At 43.1% G+C, this 18,323-nt stretch overlaps 1 protein-coding gene across 2 annotated transcripts in view; it reads left to right on the top strand.

The window, feature by feature from the left end:
* The window catches only part of SLC38A1 (solute carrier family 38 member 1), a 42,168-nt gene that overhangs the window by 10,743 nt on the left and 13,102 nt on the right, over nt 1-18,323 (top strand). For both annotated transcript variants that reach the window (XR_010829351.1, XM_066992238.1), the window contains exons 3-12: nt 3,899-3,974; nt 4,446-4,561; nt 9,866-9,939; nt 11,580-11,672; nt 12,007-12,088; nt 12,887-12,969; nt 13,897-13,955; nt 14,078-14,203; nt 16,500-16,579; nt 17,757-17,857. Coding sequence is in view for 1 of the 2 variants with exons in the window: in XM_066992238.1 (XP_066848339.1) it covers nt 3,899-3,974; nt 4,446-4,561; nt 9,866-9,939; nt 11,580-11,672; nt 12,007-12,088; nt 12,887-12,969; nt 13,897-13,955; nt 14,078-14,203; nt 16,500-16,579; nt 17,757-17,857 (890 nt within the window). In the remaining variant the exon portion in view is untranslated. The remainder of the gene's footprint in view (nt 1-3,898; nt 3,975-4,445; nt 4,562-9,865; nt 9,940-11,579; nt 11,673-12,006; nt 12,089-12,886; nt 12,970-13,896; nt 13,956-14,077; nt 14,204-16,499; nt 16,580-17,756; nt 17,858-18,323) is intronic.

Below are 18,323 nucleotides of genomic sequence, written 5' to 3'. Positions count from 1 at the left end.
GCTGAACATGACATGCATCAGTGCTTAGGTGACCTGCTGCTTCGTGTGACAGCAGGACAAATCCACTAAGCCGTTCAGCAAACTTGTAACTACGATGATGCTCTCAGGAAGCTGCTGGCTGAATGCTTGTCCTGGTCTGCAGCTGCTCGTAAGTGAGGAGCCCTCCTTGTTCAGTTAACAAGGTTGCTGGTAGCTGTACCCAGATCTGGTCGAAGTTCCATAGTGTGAGCCAGAGCAAGTTTTCTTCTGCATTTCTTGTTCCTGCTTGCCCTGGAAATCTTTGCCATCGCTCACACTGCAGCTCCGTTTAAGAAACTGCCTGAGGATAGAGTTCTGTCAGCTTGGCAAAACCAGCTCTCCCTAACAAATGTTTAAGGCATTGTCAAATATCACTTTAAGTTAATTATGTTTAAACGTATCTGAGATGGCTAAATGGTTTTAACTCTGCTTAGCCAAAATGGTTAGCTCCAGGATATCACCTTTATCAAACATTTCTCATTTAAGTCCTTTAATAAATTAAATTTTGAGACCATGGTGAAGCATGGTCCTTTTAAAATCACTTTATCAATAAGACTGAGTTTCTACGTTTCACTAAATCAAGCCAGAAAAAGAATTGGATTAAGAAATTCTTTCCAAGCCAACCATGAGGCTTCATTCGTCACAAGGATGAACTGATTATCTTTTGCCCAGGATGTTTTATAAATGTACCAAAAAAGTTTTGCATAAACATGCTTGGCTGTGATGTAGGAAGGACACGAGGAAAGCAGAAACATACAAGAACAGGTTATGCCTTTTAAGGCTAAGCATTCAAAATGAAGACAAGAAACAGCACAAATGGGTTTGGTGCTTGTCAAGGAACCGCAAGGCGCTGAAGGCACAGACTGCCTTACCGTGCCTTTCTGTGGCACCTGTACTTGCGCAGGTTGGGAGAATCTGCAGCAGTCAACTCACTTCATTCCAGTCAGATTTATAAAGGTCAAATATACAACTTTGTGACAATGAATAGCTCCTTTTCTAATCTGTTAAGCAGAGCAGACGCATGGCATGGTTTAACAAGAAATGTTAGTCTTCTAGTGTGTGTTCCTTTCATATACCATCAGAAAAACGACACTCTGAAATTTTAAAAGCATGGAATTTTTATAAAAAATGCAAATCTTGGGAAAATTCGTGTTGAATCTATTGGACTACCTTTGCCCTACTTTCTCCTTATTCTTTTTTTTTTTTTTTTAAGTTCAGCAACACATTCCATTCCCGGGAAGCGTAGGGTGTCCCACGGTGCGTCCGTACCACCTACGGAGCGTGGTCCCGAGGCAGCCTTCTCGTCCGGGCTTGCCGGCTGAGCTGTCTGCACCAGCACAGGCAGCCGCAGCCAGGGCGCAGCCGGCAGGACAGACAGACACCCCTGCAGCTGCCGCACGGCCCCCTGGCTGGCAGGCAGGGCTGGGAAGCCCCCTGCAAAAAGCTGGGCACCGTGCTTTGTGTCTCGCAAGAAGGTGTGCCCACATTGTCAGAGGAGACGACAGGCTGGACAGCAAATCCGGTCCATTTTAATGTACGACTAACTCAAAAGAATGTGCTTTGGATCAGTTTACCTCATCAGACTAGTTTTCTCCAAGGAAACTAGTTTTCATTGAACTTTAATACCAGGGGGCAATAATATTATAGGATCTACAGATTTGTTACTTTTGTGATTATTAAACAGAGACTGAATGCCTACAGATGAGCAGAAGCAGGGGGATCAGAGTAGTTAACTCCTCTCCTAACTCTAACGAAATCTGAAATGACACATGACCTCTGTGGCTGAAAGAAGGAGGCAAAGCCCACAGATGTTCCAAGCAGCGCTCAGAAATCCAAAAAAGACAAAACGTTTCTCTGTGCTCCTGCCTGTACAAATTGCCTGCAGGGTGTTTCAAGAGAGAGCTGGAATGTCTTTGTCAGACCGCTCACGCTCAGCTGCCTGTGCTCAGGAGATGGGCTTTAAACAGACATGGAAAAAAACCCACATGCTCTGAACCTATAGAAGACCGGGTTGAAACTTTATTCCGTGAGGGTGAAATACCTTCCCGGTGAGCTTCAGAAAGTTAATTTTGGATCGTTCCAGCTTAGAAGTGGTTACTTTTCACTCCTTAAAACGGTAGGGGAGGATCAACCATCTATTCCAGCTGCTTTAGGGCTGGTGAGCCTGGCCCATATCTCTGTTTTACAGCAAATTAGTTTCTGAAGGTAATAGTTTAAAAAATACAGGAGAAGCCTATAGTTGTTTTATATTTATATAGAGCAAATTGAAACAGACTGATAGGTAGGATTCAAAGTTGCAAAAAAAAGCCAGCAATAACACTAAATACATCTTGCCAGCTTTGCCCGAATTTAAGGATAAACTGAAAATGTGTGTGTAGTAGAGAAAGGTCAAACTTTCAAAGATATTTGCTTCTAAGGATTTTAGCCTTAATGTCAAACGAATGAGCACAAGGTATGTTTGATGAACAAAATACTAGACGTGGAGTTCAGTGCGTCAGCTGCAGCATCCAAGTCAGCAGCATGATCTTAGTATATCCTTAGAAGCTGTGCTCTCATGTATTGCTAGCAATTAGGTCACAACCAGGGCAGTGGGGAAGTTTGATAGAGCTCTATATTTATAAATTCAGCATTACATTACCAGACTGAGTGCCTTCAGGTGTATGGAAATAATGCGCAGCCGGAGTTTGAGCTGTGTGTCCCTGGTCAGAAGTTCCCAGCTGTGGGAACTTTGTGTTCAGCTTACTGTTTGCTTGTTTTCATTTAAGAAGAGCCACCTTAATCTGCCTACAGCAAAAAGGGCCTCTGAAGCTTGGTGACAGCCTCTGGCTAGGTATGTAGTGTGTACGATGGCTGATGCAGTAGCCAGTGCCCGAGAACCATCTGTAAATTAGCAGAGATGCCAGGGACTTAATTGTGCATAAACCTTCAAAAGATGAAAAGCTGAAAGAATGTATTATACAAACTAAAATTGTTTGTTGAAGAGAGGGTCTGGGAGAAAATAGCAGCTCACCCTAATCAGAAGTGTCATAAATCCCCGAGATACCAACAGACAAAGGCAGGAAGCAAATCTTGCTCTGGTGTCAGTGAGATCCTCAGTGTGTATGTACTGGGGACACAGAACAAGCAAAAGTGCAAAGAAGGAAAAATCATTTACCACATTTTCTCCTGCACAGAGGTGTTCAATTTTGCAGTATAGTGAATTCAGTACTGAGTTTTGAAAGGCTTTTTGATGACAATATGGTAGCCCAAACCTGAGGTCCGCCTGCAGAGCATGTCTCCCAGTTCAGGATGGTCCCACCCAGCGCTGGCTGCATGTAGCATCTCTTCCTCCTCTTAACTCCAGCCACATCAGCAGTATGGCAGCAACTGAGGGCTTGTATGTGGCGTTCCCTCTGGCTTATCCCACTTGCAGGGTGCTGCATGGATCAGTGGTGGCATTGCCAAAGCCCAGGGAGTGCAGCCAGGCTGGGCACAAGCATCATGCTAAGACAGTGGTGGCCTCACCTCTGCAGGACACCTGGAGAAGCATGTCTTGCTAGTGTCTGTAAAAATTCATTGCTTTCCTGCCCACAAAAATGATGCTTTTTCATTACTAAATCTCCTAAAATACCATTTCCTAAAATTCCCTAAAATCTCCTAAAATACTATTCCCTAAAATACTACCGTTCTGATCTTGTACAAGTGGTACCTTTACTGAGGCACAGTGTGTGCTGGTGTCAGGGAGCCGTAATCGGGATCCTTAAATAGTTACGAGTTTGACCTCTTTTCGCATACAGCTTTTATACATTGTGTATTTTGTAATCACATGCTGCTCGCAGAATTAACTTGTTCGCGTTTCCTAACCACTCCTGCTGGAAATAAATCCTCTGACTTCTTTCAGCAAGTTTATTTCGGACCGAGAAAGCAGAAGAAGTCTCACAAACAGCCACCTGGAAAAGAAGAAGTGTGATGAATATGTAAGTCCTTCTTGCTGGTCTTCCCTGTCAAAATGACCTGTACATTGTGCGTTGGGAGGGCCTTTAGACGTGGTCTTGAAAAAGTGCTGGTTCAGGAAAGAGAAGTCCCTAGGCCTGTGCTGGGCAGGAGGCCATGGTGGTTCCTTATGGCCTCGCAATATATCACTCATGTACCTAAGATGTCCCACAGGCGTGGTGAGAGATGGATTTTAAAACTGAAACTGTATGACTTGTATGTTGCCCACGTATTTACTGGAATTTAGGAAATCTGTAGGACAGCGATCAGAATATAGCTGTGAAAAAGTTTGGTGGCTTTTTTTTTACTTTCAAACCTCGCAGTTTTTACTAATTTGCTCCCACAGCAGTAGATACTTCTATCTGATATATCATATACCCTGCAAGTTGAAGTGTAACGGCATTTCTGTGCTCTGTTCCAAGCTGTTGCTGACCTGTGAACCTCTATTTCTCCAGATTCCAGGAACGACTTCTCTGGGAATGTCCGTCTTCAACCTCAGCAATGCCATCATGGGCAGTGGCATTCTAGGCCTCGCTTTTGCATTGGCCAACACAGGAATTCTCCTTTTTTTGTAAGTGTGAGCGGGTTGAGGATCTGATCTCTCTGCAATGCGAGTGCAGTGATTGATGGTCCGTTTGAAATGCATTGTGTTATTTCACTACATGAAGTCGCCAACCTGTATAAGTAGCTTGGAGTTCAGAGTACTGGTGGATGGTCAGTTGTTTCGCTATCTAAAGATGCACCCAAATAGTCAAGTACAGCATTCAAACCTGAACATATTAGCTACGTGTTTCAAACATATTTTTTTTCAGTCAAAGTGGTGGGGGGAAATAGCCACTAGTTGTGCTTCTGGAGCAAATTATGTCCATGCCGTTGACTACTGACCTGAGCCTAGCCAGGGATTTTTCCTATGGTCTAGAAACTACACATACATTGAAAACAGCAAATTTATTCAGTAGTAATACTTGCAGTGTGATAGTACCTACTTCTTACTTGTGTCACAGGTTCTCTACAGCTTTCAGCAAAGCATGGTGCAATATCTACTTTTTTGACCAAGAAAAAAGAATATTTGTATTCTTTTAAATGTCGTGTATAGTGTTTTCATCTCACTCCCACAGTTTCTTCTGTTTCTTATATGAGAGTCCTTATTAGCCAACATAAATACAGCCAAGATTTGAGTATAAAAAAGAGTTGAGGTAGAGTACTTAACTCCACCAAAAAAGAGGCATTTCATAAAACAGAATTTTATAGTTTAAAAATGAAACAGTGCCAATGAATGAGTAAGACACAGAATACTGTGTTATTCTGGTTTGCAGTATGAGACATTTCATTGTGAAAAGTGATTGTTAAGAAATCAGTTGGGAATTGTGTGCAGAATCCAGTAATAAATGTTCATTGAGGGAAGAAATACAATAATTTACAATATTTGAGACCTGTTCAACATGGTTATTAAGTTTACAGATCACTCTACAGAGGTGTCATTTCCTGAATGTCAGAACCTAAAAATCTAGAACTTATGTTATTTCTTAGGGTTTTTTTGAAAATATATAATATGAGCCCTGCGTATAACAGAATGGATGGTCAAGGTGGTATGTATAGCCATCTGCTCTGAGGTTTCATGCCAGCATAGCTACATCCATGCTGCTAGAGTACAGTTTGCTGTGGTTGGGAGTGGCTGGGAATAATCCAAGGAATTAATTGACTTACATTAAGAATGTACAAAGTCTCATAATTGTGTTGCAACTAAGCTAGGCTATAAAGTAGATGGACTCTAATTTAGATTTTTTTTATTTTATGCAGAGGGACTGAGTTTATTTAATATTTAATATTAATATTAATTTATTTTTTTTTGTTTTGTTTTTCTTTTTTTAACCAGCATATGGTAGTAACCTGTTTATGATTCTCCACCCATGCTCTCTGATAAGCAAACCTCAGAGGGCACAGACTGGGGTTTGTAAAAACTGCTGTAACCAAAAAAGTCACCTCTGCTCAGCCTTGTTACCTCTTCTGGGAGACCAGTGTCTCAGCTAAAGAACAGTAACTTTTTACATCTACTCTACAAGAGGAGATTATAGAGCACCTTCAATTTCACCCTCAATTGCTTTAGTTTTCCATAAGTAATCTCATCCTCTTCTCTCTCTCAGCGAACAGTTTTTCATGAGAGTTTAAGTGAAATGCATTTGCTCTAAAGGATGTAAAAAGGCAGTTTCTTATAAGTGAAGTAGATCAGATAAGTGGTGTGAACACTAGCAAAACTTCAAACAACTTGTGGTGGAAACTAGGCTAGTCTTGGTCCGAGTAGTGAGTGTATAGCTGCGTACCACCTAGCTGTACAAAAAACCACCAAAGCTGATAGCTGGGTAGAGGTTTTATATAGTAAATAACAGCATTATTCTCTACAGAATTAGACCGTGTGGGTTTAAGTGAGGGTAATTGTTTTTGTTAGTTTTATAATTCCTTTAGATCTGTTGGCTTGGAGATAGATCAGCCTGCTGAGATGAAAGGTAAGGAAGCTAGCACGACCTTTCTGACCAGGCAAGCAGAGATTTTGCCTTTGAAGCCTGGAGATACAGCATCTTAATGTGCTGTCTGTAGTTATGCCTGAAAATTGAACTGCTTTAAATTGTCCTTTCACCATGCAATAGACTCGTAGTTAAAGCTAGACCATTATTTTTATATTTTTGTTCACACTCTCGGTCAGTGCATTTTTCCCACAAATGTATGGTTCTTCTGTCTCTGTCCCAGGCAGATCTTAGAACCATTTCTGCTTTACAAGTGATAAAAGATTAAGTCCTAGCTTGAATTTGATTTCTTTTTGCACATGAGAAAGCACTTACATTCATTGCTCTAGAACAGCAGAAGTCTGGAAAGTTTCTAGTTTGCTTTGTCCAGGTCATCTGTCTGCCAGTACTGGCTCGCACCATCTCTGAAAAATAGAAGGCAGAGGAGGAAGAACTGAACGAGCATTTTCAGCTCAAAGCAGACCCAAGCTGATTTCCACTCTCACAATTTTTATGCTACTTGAGTGTGAAATGTGCACCCACTGCACCAGGATCAGTTCAGGTCCTATATTCTTGGCGTAAGACGTACAAAATAAATATGATGATGGGTATGTACTGTCACATAATATTTGCATAGCTGATTGCCATAGTAAAGCGTCACACTTTTTACGCAAAACAGCTGAGGAACTCAGAGGAACTTAATCCTAATATTTTTAGTAACCACAACCTAGACCAAAGAAGAACGTCCTTTCTTGTGTGAAAAAAAAGGGCAGAAAGCCTTCTTGCTGCATAAGGATGTCACAAAAGGCTTGGGGAGATACAGAAGGGCCAGGCCTGCTAGGAATGGCAGGAGCACTCGTAGATAGCTCACCCTGCCGGTGGTTTCACCCACCGCAGAGTGATGGATTGCACTGCAGAGACACGTGGGCCACCCAAGTGTGAGGTGCCTTCAGCCCATACTTAGCCCCACAGTGCATGGGGTCTGAAAAACCCTTCTGAGACACAGAGCTTGTTGGATGAGGTGTGGTGTGAGGTGACAGATGAAGTTTCACTCTGCTTTCTGCGGCCACCTCTGCTGAGGCCGGCTGGAAGCTGTCAGCAGGCTGGGTGACCTGTGGTGGCATGGCCCTGCTCCGCCTCGCTCCTCCGCGTCCCATGCCCTGTGGGGTTCGGAGCTGCTCCGTGCAGAAGGCAGGGGGCTGCACAAGCCCCCCGGCCCTGCAGCCTGAACTCCACGGAGGGATGGGGACAGTAGGTGTTTGAGCCAGCTTGGTAATGTGGCAGCTGTGAGCAAACAGCAGCGGTGTCGCAGGAACAGTTTGTTCTTCCTAGCACTGTATCGGTCCCCTGCCCTAAACTGTTTATTCTGGATTTGTTGGGGGAGGTGAGCTCTGCATGTGCTGATTGCTTGCAGAGCTGCCAGCACTGCTTTAAAAGTAGGCAAAATAATAAGTATTGAGACGACAGCGCGAGCTACCCCGCTTCTGTTTTGAATTTGCACGAGGCGAGTGGCAGGGACATTTCCTTTCCTTTCCAAGGGGCGGTTCTGGCGCGAGTGTCCCTGTCCGCACCGCAGTCCTAACACAAACAAGTTCCTCATGCAGTGCTAAGGAGAACGCCAAGCATCTCCGTGCGGGTCCTACGGGGAGCTAAGGACAACAGATCGGACAAATACCTGGCTGCTCGGGGGTGTTATTTTTGCCGCTGCGAAGACTCCATGAGCTCAGTGCCTGCAGAACGGGAGCTTTTAATATTAAAATAGACTTGGTGCTGGCTTGTGCAGCCAGGGCCACTTGGGGCTGGGAGTGACTCAGCCTGGCTGCCGTGGCTGCGAGCACCATGCCTCCACGCAGACAGGGGCGTAGCGGGTCTGGAGGGGACGTGGGCAGCAGCAGGGCTTAGCAAGTCTTTAAAAAATGGAGCAGAGTGACCTCAGCCAGTGCAAGCTCCTTTCCCCTCACCTCCCCAAGGAGAAACACCCTTTGGGCTGTACGAGAAGCGTGGCGTTGCTGTCAACCATTTCTCCACAAAAGAGCAGTTCCTTCTACCACCTCCCAGCTCCTCCGGCCCTAAGAAACTAGTGGGTCGGTATTTGGCACTAAAGTGTTTCTAGTCCAAAACGGTAAAAAAGGGGAGGGAGGAGGCTTCTTATCCTGATCCTTCTACGTGTTCCTATGAAAAAGATGCGTTGCTGCCTATCTGTGGCAGCAGCATGTTTTGTGTTAAATTTTAGGCTTGTTTTCCTCGGTGTCCCAAGGGTAGTTGTCATAATAAAGAGAGGAATTGCCAACAGATTGTCTGAATGCTCTTCACACACATCATGAAAACATCATCAGGTCTTTGTGTGTCAGTGTCAGAGGGGAAGGCACACATAGTGCTTGGCTTAAAGACATAGAGCAATGAGCAAATGTGTTTTTATGCACTTAGCCCCCGGCACTGACTAATTATCATTTGTGCCAGCAAGTTCCCTACACAAACAGTTCAGTCATTGCTTCCTGCAATTCTTCTATGTGCGAAGTCAAACTATGGATCACGGCAGAACGGGGAGTGACATCAGTGAGGGAACACCTGTCCCTTCCTGGATGAAGCGTAAGCCTTTGCTTTCTGCCTTACTCGCAGGAGAAGACAGTCTGTGAGTGGTGAGGGGATAGGTGCAGGCTCAGCCGTCTCCATGCCTAACATCTAAAGCCCAGAGGCCCCAACCCTTGGGATCACTCATTGCGAGGACACGGACAGAACTGAAGCTAGAGACCACATTATTCATCGAGCTGAGTTCACATTCAGGTCCTTTTTGCCTGTGGAGGGCTGGATGGAGCAAGACATCTCTGGGTGGTATTAACCTCCCTCCCCTTCCCACTCCTTCGGCACTGGGAGGCACATAGAAAGCCATCGAGGCACCCCTCTGGTGGCATGTGACATGTGTCTTGGGAAGAGATGCTTGCATCTGGCATGGAAAGCTTTAAATAGAGGACTTCCTTCTGAAATTTTTACTCAGGTTCCAGAAAAAATGCTTTAGACTGGGTAGTGAGGAATATACCTGGCTCATCCCTGCTCTGATTAAATCCTAATTCCTATATGATGAGACATCTTCATTCTTGCTTCCCTCAACAAGGAAGGGTATAACTCAGTAACAGGCTGCATTTTTTCTAAGCTTTACTTGGTTGAATTCCTCTGCATACAAGGCTTTATAGCTCCTCTCTAGTCTGGTGGAACTGCAAACAGCATGTTAATCACTCTTGTTTATAGGGCTTTTTGCATTCTCAGAAGATTATAAAAAATATCTTGGCATCAATGGGGATATGACCCAACGTGTAAAATATTGCAATGTTAGAGCTCTGCTTTTACAGTAAGCTTTATCTTTCATTCTTTTGTAGGCTGCTTTTGGTTTCCGTGACATTGCTGTCTATTTATTCAATATATCTCCTGTTGGTGTGTTCAAAGGAAACAGGTAATCTAAGATGTTACTGTACCATTTCAGTGGACTTGTAAGGAATAAGAGGTAAAAAGTGCTCAGAATAAGGCCAGGTACTTTGTGAAAGACAGAGTTTCTATCACCTTGCTGACACAAAAGAAAGTCCTAAAAGATTGTGGGTCAGAAGCCCAGAATTAAAAATAATGTACGTCATGGCAAAGGAGAATGACAGCTGACCATCACTGTAAAGAGAAAAAAATCAAGCCAACAGGTGGATTCTGCTGCAAGGAAATGTTTTTAGTGAGCTAGAAGAAACGGTTCAAATAGTTTCTTTGCATTACAAAATCAATTTCAAATGAAATGTAGTGAATCTCTGCCTATCCAGGTAAGCCAGCTTACTTGGAAATACAGCTCGTTGTTAACAGCTAGTGTGAAATTCATGAGTTTTCCTAGAAGAAAATAAAAAAAAAACAGTTCCTCCACAGAGAGTAGTATAACTCTAAGTAAAACACATTTCTAAACACAGAAATTAGAAGTTGTCTACAGTGTTAAAGAGGCTTTGTGCTCTAAGTCAAGAGTCTCTTTGAGTAACAACCTCTGAAGACATATTTTTAAAATTATCTGTGCATAAGAACACTGTCGTATTTTAATACGTAATTTGGATGCACATGAGTTATTATTATAGTGTGTGCAAAGGCAGCAACTACTTATTTAAACTAGGTGTGAAGGCCTAATTGTTGACACATTTGTGCCCTCTTAGTTCCCAAAATCTAAGCCCTGGTTTCTGTGCTGCTGGATCACTGATACATCATTACAACTAAGCTCAAAGTTATTGTTTATACAAGCTTTAAACAAGAAATGCCAGCTATAAGGAAATGTAGAGAAAAACAAACAATGAGATCCATTTTTAAAATAATCTGTTCGCTGTAACATCTGCAGTATTTCTCTTTCTGTTCTTGTGATTCTCACCATCTTCACAATATCCAGTCTTTTTTTTTCTCAGCCTGAATCACAGCCAAGGAAAAAAAAAGCATTTAACAGAAACACAATCCAATTAATAGAGGAGTTTCTCAAGCTTGACAGATACTTTTTAGTTATAATTTACACTGTTCCCTGCTTTTACCAAAAACATACCACATTTGAGAATTCACAAGTTAAGGCATCATCATTAAAAACTATAAATCATCCTGTGAACTAGTGGCTGCCTTCATTTGTATCATTTAGTCAAACCAAGCAGAATTACAGAGTCTGTAATTACAACAGTCTGGTGTCTGTTGTGGCCAGGCTGCCAGTACTGGCTTGTGGTCCCTGCTGTACTGAATTTGGACTGGAGAGAAGGCCTTCAACCTTTCTCTCATTGAGACTGCAAAGCTAATATGCCAGAACTTAAAATGCCACTAGGTGTATAGATGGACTCAGTAAGGGGGTGTAAAAGCCTCGTGAAAAGCCTCAGTCTCATAAATGATTGGTAGCCAAAGACAGCATTTATAGATACCAAAAAAACATTGCTCCATATGTTTCAGCCCTAGCAATTACAAGAAAGCTTTCTATTTAGTAACAATGGAAAGATATAGTTGTACAGAGGAAAGGTCAGTGGGAAAGGAATCACAAGCGGTTTGACTCAACAGCTTTTGCTGGTGAATTCTTTACCTTTCTCCTCATTTCTTTTAACACAGGCTGCATGGTGTATGAAAAGCTTGGTGAGCAGGTCTTTGGCACCCCAGGGAAAATGATTGTCTTTGGATCTACATCTCTTCAGAACGTTGGAGGTAAAGGAGATGAGGGATATTAAATCAAAACAAAAAAAACAAACAAACAATAGGGGAAGATCTTAAAAATGTTATGCCTTCTAACCAGACAGGTTTCCCATTCTCTTTGTAATGTCTTGGGATCCTCATGCTCCTCTGTATTGGTCTCAATAGCATTTTGCGTGCAGCCCTTTCACGATGCTGTATTACTGAATGATTGGTATTTCACAGTCAGTTACAGTTCTCAGACTTCTATCATTAGAATTTGATGTGGGAAAATGTTCATGATGCTTCTATGTACTTATTCTACAAAATATGTCATCTGTTTTCTAAAGTGATTCTCTTGTTCCACCAGCGATGTTGAGCTATCTCTTCATAGTCAAAAATGAGCTGCCTTCTGCCATAAAGTTTCTAATGGGAAAAGAAGAAACTTTTTCGTAAGTCGAATATATTTTGGGGATTAGATTACAGAATTTAACATTGTCTAGGTAGTCTTGAGCATATGTTTATAAAAACCCTTAAGTAGATCACAGGAATATCTCAGTGGATTCATAAAATACTAGAAAACTTTGCAAAAGACAAGGGGATGGATAGGAAATTAAAGGTGAAGTCATCAGTAGTTACTCTCTTTGCACACCAGATTTTTGTGCAGAATTACAAGTTTTGTCTTTTACAGTGTAGGGCAAAACTTAAATATATTGGGAACAATGCAAGTTTAAGATATTATATTTTTACTTGCATTTTTAACATCTTACAGGACTTTTTTGCCCCTGAAGAAAATTGTTCTATACTAATATATGACAAAGGCAGAATATTATACTTAGATTTCTGCCAGTTGTCACTCCTTGACATTTACCAGCTTCTTTAGTAGAGGGATGGTATTTCTTTATAGTAATAAATATCCTTTACACAGGATTATATGATGTATTGTAGAACACAAAGAAGAAGGTAGAGATCCCTTTCCTCAGGTTTTCATACTAAACAAAGCAGTGAAAGTACATCACACAGAACACCAATAGTGCTGCGTCTGAGGCAGAGCAGTGCCATGTTTTAAGAGCTGGATGCCGAACGACTCTGGTACTCTGCAAAGTTCAGATGTGGCCCCTATCTCTCCTTCCATAGTGTAAGGATACGGAAGATGCTTCTGTAATTGCAGCAAAGAGGATGACTGAGTGTGAGGAAAACCAGAGAGGGTTTAAAGTGTGTTCACGGTACTTTTTTAATGTTTTATACAGGGCATGGTACGTGGATGGGCGGATTCTTGTTGTTACAGTGACATTTGGTATCATCCTCCCTTTATGTCTCCTTAAGAACTTAGGTAAGATGTAAATGCCATTGTGAGTATAAAATACAGGAGCCCAGACATTGTGCCTCTGACAGCCACACTGGCAACTCAAATATAATAAAAAAATTGTGCTCTCATTGTAATTTAAGCAGCCTCTCTGGTCCAGGAAGAAGCTGTGTTTTGAGCGTCTTGGAAAAAAGAAGGCCTAAATTTTTACAGCAGTTGAACTCAGTATAAACCAGCCTCATCCACATAACTAGGGAAATAGATTTTAAAAAATATGGTTAAGAGGGTGTTTATTTCATAAGGTGACTGACTCTACTGTATGTGTGGCCTGTAAAAATATATTCACAAACAAACTGTAAGATTATAAAAAATTGCTTATTTTTCTATCAGCATTGAAATTTTCAGTGGTTGGGTTAATTGGAGGTATTGGCTTTGTAAGTAAGGTGTGTATAGAGAACCACATTTCCAAATACGTTTGAGTCCACAGAGATGCCAGATGGTGCACTATGTGTGTTTTAAAGCCATGTAACAAGTTTTGGCACTGAATTCCTCTTGGGATCTTCCTTTTGAGAAACTAACCCATAGTAAGCTCACATTTCTCTGCATAGTGGGGAATCTGGGTCATGTTCTGATTGCAATTTCACATTTTCAAGTATGTTTCAATTACCACAGCCCCTTTCAAAAGTAAAATTAGTTAAACTACTGTAACGATTACCTTTGGGAAGGAAGGTGTGTGTCACATTGGTTAGATCAAAGCCCTGGTCTGTCTGAAAGCCGGAGGCTTGCAACATGGAAGGCTCCCACACCAACCAGGAATGCTTTTGTCCTGCCCAGAAGCTTGTAATACATATTAAATGTATAATGCATTTTAATTCTTCATTAAGTAGAGAATTAAAAAGCAAGATACGGCTAATAAAATAACCTTGTGTAAGATTTCTTTTTAATTTATTTCAGGGTATCTTGGCTATACCAGTGGATTTTCATTAAGCTGCATGGTATTTTTCCTCATAGTGGTAAGTTAAGCTTGGTCTCTTCATTGGATTAGTCACTTGATAGCATATTCAGAATTTCTTAATTCAATTAGAATTTGCTTTTTAGTATTATTCTTAACAGCTGTTTTCTGCTTTTGCCCTAGGTTATTTACAAGAAGTTTCAAATTCCCTGTTACGAATTGGAGCTAAATGCAACATCACCTATCCTATCAAATAGCTCAGCACATGAGCATATGTGTAAGCCAAAGTATGTTATCTTTAATTCCAAGGTATGTTTCTTTTTATGATACTTACTTTTGATTCACATAATACATGCACCTACACTCCATGTCCTTAATCAGCTCAGCACCACGTAGGGCCAGCCCCTCCATGCTTCCACACGTGCTCCGATGGCGAATGCACAATGGGAGTCCTTGCCCGGTCTTATGGAGGAGCCATAAACACCTGTAGCTCCTTGCAGTCTTGCTCTGCTACTCCGTTCCCCAGGAAGCTGAGATAGGCTGAGCTGCCTTGGTAGTACGTGTGCTAAGGCTGCGAGCCCGAGTTGCCACCGGACAACAAATGCTTTGTTTAGGAGAGTTTTCCTTTCTGCTGCTTCTTACTGTCTGTGCTGCGACTGAGTTCTTAGGCTGTGGTTCAGCAGACACTGTAAGCCTGCATCCAAAGGCCAGAAGTAATCTGTCTGTCCTTCTGTGCACAAACCACTTCTTTGTGACAGGGTATGTGTTTTTATAGCCATATGGTGAACTGGATCAGGAAAAGGATACAGTTGAAAGCTAATCCAGCAAAAATTTGATTGCCTTTCAGCTGGATGCTTTCCTTGATCGCCACACAGCTGCACAAAAAGTTGTGCCAAGAGAGTGTGAAAGAGCAACTGGCTGTAGCTGTGGGAGCAGGAGGATTGCTTCTTCCAGCTGTGCCGGTTTGCAGTGATCCTTGCACGGCACCTTATCCAGTAGGGCAGGGTCCTCGGATTGTCACCATTGCGTTCATAGAGAATGCGTATGTATAGTATATGCCTGAAAAAATTAAGCTTTTTTAAAAATTCATCCTACCTGCCTAAGTCCAAGAAATCAATGTGAACTAATTTGAGCACTTTTCTTCAGTTGTGGGCAGCGATCGGCCCAGAGCCAGTGTGACTGACCAAGAAGTAGTCAACTTGGTGTGCAGTAGCGACATGGGAGTAGGTACATTTTAGATAGATAGTGACAAAAGGCAATCTTACTCTCCTGAAGTAAGCGTCAGTGTTTACCTCAGAGTCAATAGATACCCATCAGAAGGATCGGTCCATCTGAATGAGGCACGCTGGACCTGAGCTTTAGAGATTTGCTTTCAGGGCCAAGAGTTTGCCAATCAATTTAGCAATTTAGATGTGTGAGAGGAGATCCAGTTTCACGGGATCACAGAATGGCTGAGGCTGGAAGGGACCTCTGGAGGCCATCTGGTCCAACCCCCCGCTAACTCAGGGGCACCTAGAGCAGGTTGACCAGGACCATGTCCAGATGTCTTCTGGGTATCTCCAAGAGTGGAGACTCCACATCAGCAGTGTGCTGGAAGTGAGTGAGAGAAGGCAGCACAGGTCTGGCTATGGAAGGACCACCAGAGAGCAAGTAGTATGCTTTCTGAATCTCATGGGGTGGGGACATACCCCACTGGGCAGCTCCAGGACTGCTTCTGTGGCAATAGTTGTCCTGTGGCCAGCGTGAGGAAAACTCACAGCACCAGGGAGAGCTGCCCATAGGGATCAACTCATTTTATCCTCCCAGGAGGACCTGTTTTTCATGTGATCTCAGCTCGTACCGGTTTCCTGGGGAGAATGGAAGTGCTTGAGCTCTGAGATCGTTCATAAAGTTTGGCCAAATGGTGACCACTGAAACCCGCTCAGACTCTTGGTTGAGCAGGGGGTGAGGTTCCCCTCAGAGGCCCTCTGCGCTTCGTAGTGACGTAACGGTCTCTCTCTTTCCCCAAGGAAAAGCATGCTCCCTCCACACTCCTCCTAGCCCTTTTGTTGGCCTGGGAAATGAAGGGGCTCAGTCTGGTACCTTGAAATATCCATTTATTTGTAAGTTCTGCATTCCTCTTCTCTTTTCTTACAGTCTGGATATGGGCTTCATCTTCAGGACTTCAGCCTTAGCACCACGGGTGCGCACCCCTCTCCATACCGAGGCAGGGTAGCGTAGCGGTGACCCACCATACGTCCGTCCCCCTTACACGTGGCGGTGTGCTAGTGTCGGTGGCAGTAGCTGGGCAGGGAGACCCATCCCAGGGAGCAAAACCCACAGCCGCGTGGCATCCACCACTGCGCGCTGAGGACAAAGTCAGGGCTGTGCTTGCATGACCAGCGCCAAGATGTTGTCCTCCCATTGAAAGAGCGCTGCTCTCCGTGTTTTGTTAAATACGTGCCAGTCGACAGGTCTCCTGCCTTCTCTAAATAGGGCTTTCAACGTTCAGTTGAAGAGTCCAGAGAGCTGGGAGCTGAGGTAGCTGAACACAGACCATGTCTTTATGACTCTGGGTAAAATACTTATTCTTCTTAACTTTTTGTCTGAAACTCTCTCTGAACAGACTGTGTATGCTTTGCCCACCATCGCTTTCGCGTTCGTGTGCCACCCGTCAGTCCTTCCAATTTACAGCGAACTTAAAGAGTAAGCCTTTCTCTTTTCTTTTTTTTTCAGTTAATTGTTTTGCACTGTTTTGCATGGAAAATGTTAGTGCAGAGGTGCTCTGAGTCATTCGTGCCATTCGGAGGAGATATGCTTTAATAAAACCAAACAAGCCAGCGAGTGTGGCTGTCAGCTAGGAAATCTGCCCTCCCAGATGTGCCATTGGGGTGGAGGGAAGCTGAGGATAATGCAATACTTTGGGAGTTTTCTCTGGAAGTACACAGCAGCCTGGGGAGAGCCAAGTTGTGCCGACCGTTATTTTGCACAGGAGGGAGACGTGTGTTCAGCCCACGGCATTTGTTCCAGCGCAACTAAAAATCTGGTGCAATACCAGAAACAAAAATCGCTTTCAGCCTCGCCCGTGCTGCGACGCCGTCGCCAGGCCGGCTGGCTTGGTGCAGCCTCGGGCAGGGCTGCGGGGAGCTGGGGCCCGGCCACGCTGCGGCCTTGCTGGGGCCTGGCCTGGGGCCTGGGCCTGGGCAGGCGGGGGCGGCACCGGAGCAGGGGGTCGGGAACAGCCAGACCCCTGGGGACCCTCAGGGTGCCCTCAAAGCTGCGTGCTTTGAGTTTCACGTGGCTTCAGCAGGTGCTCAGGGGCCTGTTGAAGGCATCCCTGTGTGGATTTAAAAGCATATCTATTTTTATATACTATACTTTATATATTTCAGAGCAAATATCTAAAAATGAAATGTTTACACTTAATCTATTTTGCTACAGTGGTCTGTATACACCTATTATTTTCTACCCATGGAGGATACAAATGTGTTGTTTTTTTCTGCAAACATTCAGAATGTTGTTGTTTTTTTTTTCTTTGTACACTTCTACTGTCCTTATATTTTGGCTTTTTAATTTAATTACTGAAGTGTTTAAGGGCTCTCCCTGCCCATCAGCTTCGCCCTTCCCTCCGGTTACAAGAGTATGGCTGGGGAGCAGAGCCACAGGGTGGTCACAGCATGTCTTTACTTAAACTCCAAGGTCCATTGTCCCGCCTTTCTCTTCCCTATGCAGCTGTCAATTAATTCCTGTTTTAAATGAAAATGCATTCATGAGTCTCTGCAGAATTGATATGTTTATGCAAAGGCTTGATACATTTTTAAGCAGCTATTCAGAAACACAGTCCAACCATTTTATTTGTTCTCTTCTTTTCTTCTTTCCCCAGCCGTTCACAGAAAAAAATGCAGTTGGTTTCAAATATCTCATTTTTTGCCATGTTTGTGATGTACTTTATGACTGCCATATTTGGCTATTTGACTTTCTATGGTAAGTATGCAGACTTTACTGATCAAAGCAGAAAGGGAATACATGTGAAATCAGTAACAAATCCCAGCTGGAAAGAAAAGTCCGTTCACTTATATTAAAATACTTTTTCAAATAATTTTCCTTAGTGTTTTCATACTGAAGGTACAAATCCTTTCCTGTCTTTCCCCTGTGGATGACAAGCACAAGTGAAAGCAGTATTTACAAAAGGCATATTCAAAATATGAGGAAGAGATTTGTTTAGCAGAACTGGGGATTAGCTGGGCCCTACCAAGATTTTCATTCCAGAGTCCCTACCTGAATTTTGTGTGCCTTGGTAATAAGTGATGTGTGACTGGTTGTGCACATCTGTATAAAATGTGACAGGTTTGAGAGCAGGTCCTAGGAAATGGGTATCAAATGATCCTTCACAGCTTTTTCGCTTTCCTGCTGGTACTTTCATCATTGAGAGACAAAGGACCACATGTTT

Source organism: Anser cygnoides, chromosome 1 (genome assembly GCF_040182565.1).
Source record: "Anser cygnoides isolate HZ-2024a breed goose chromosome 1, Taihu_goose_T2T_genome, whole genome shotgun sequence".
Taxonomy (NCBI): Eukaryota; Metazoa; Chordata; class Aves; order Anseriformes; family Anatidae; genus Anser; species Anser cygnoides.
Note: the sequence above shows the minus strand (reverse complement) of the source record. Positions and strands in the feature narration are given on the sequence as shown.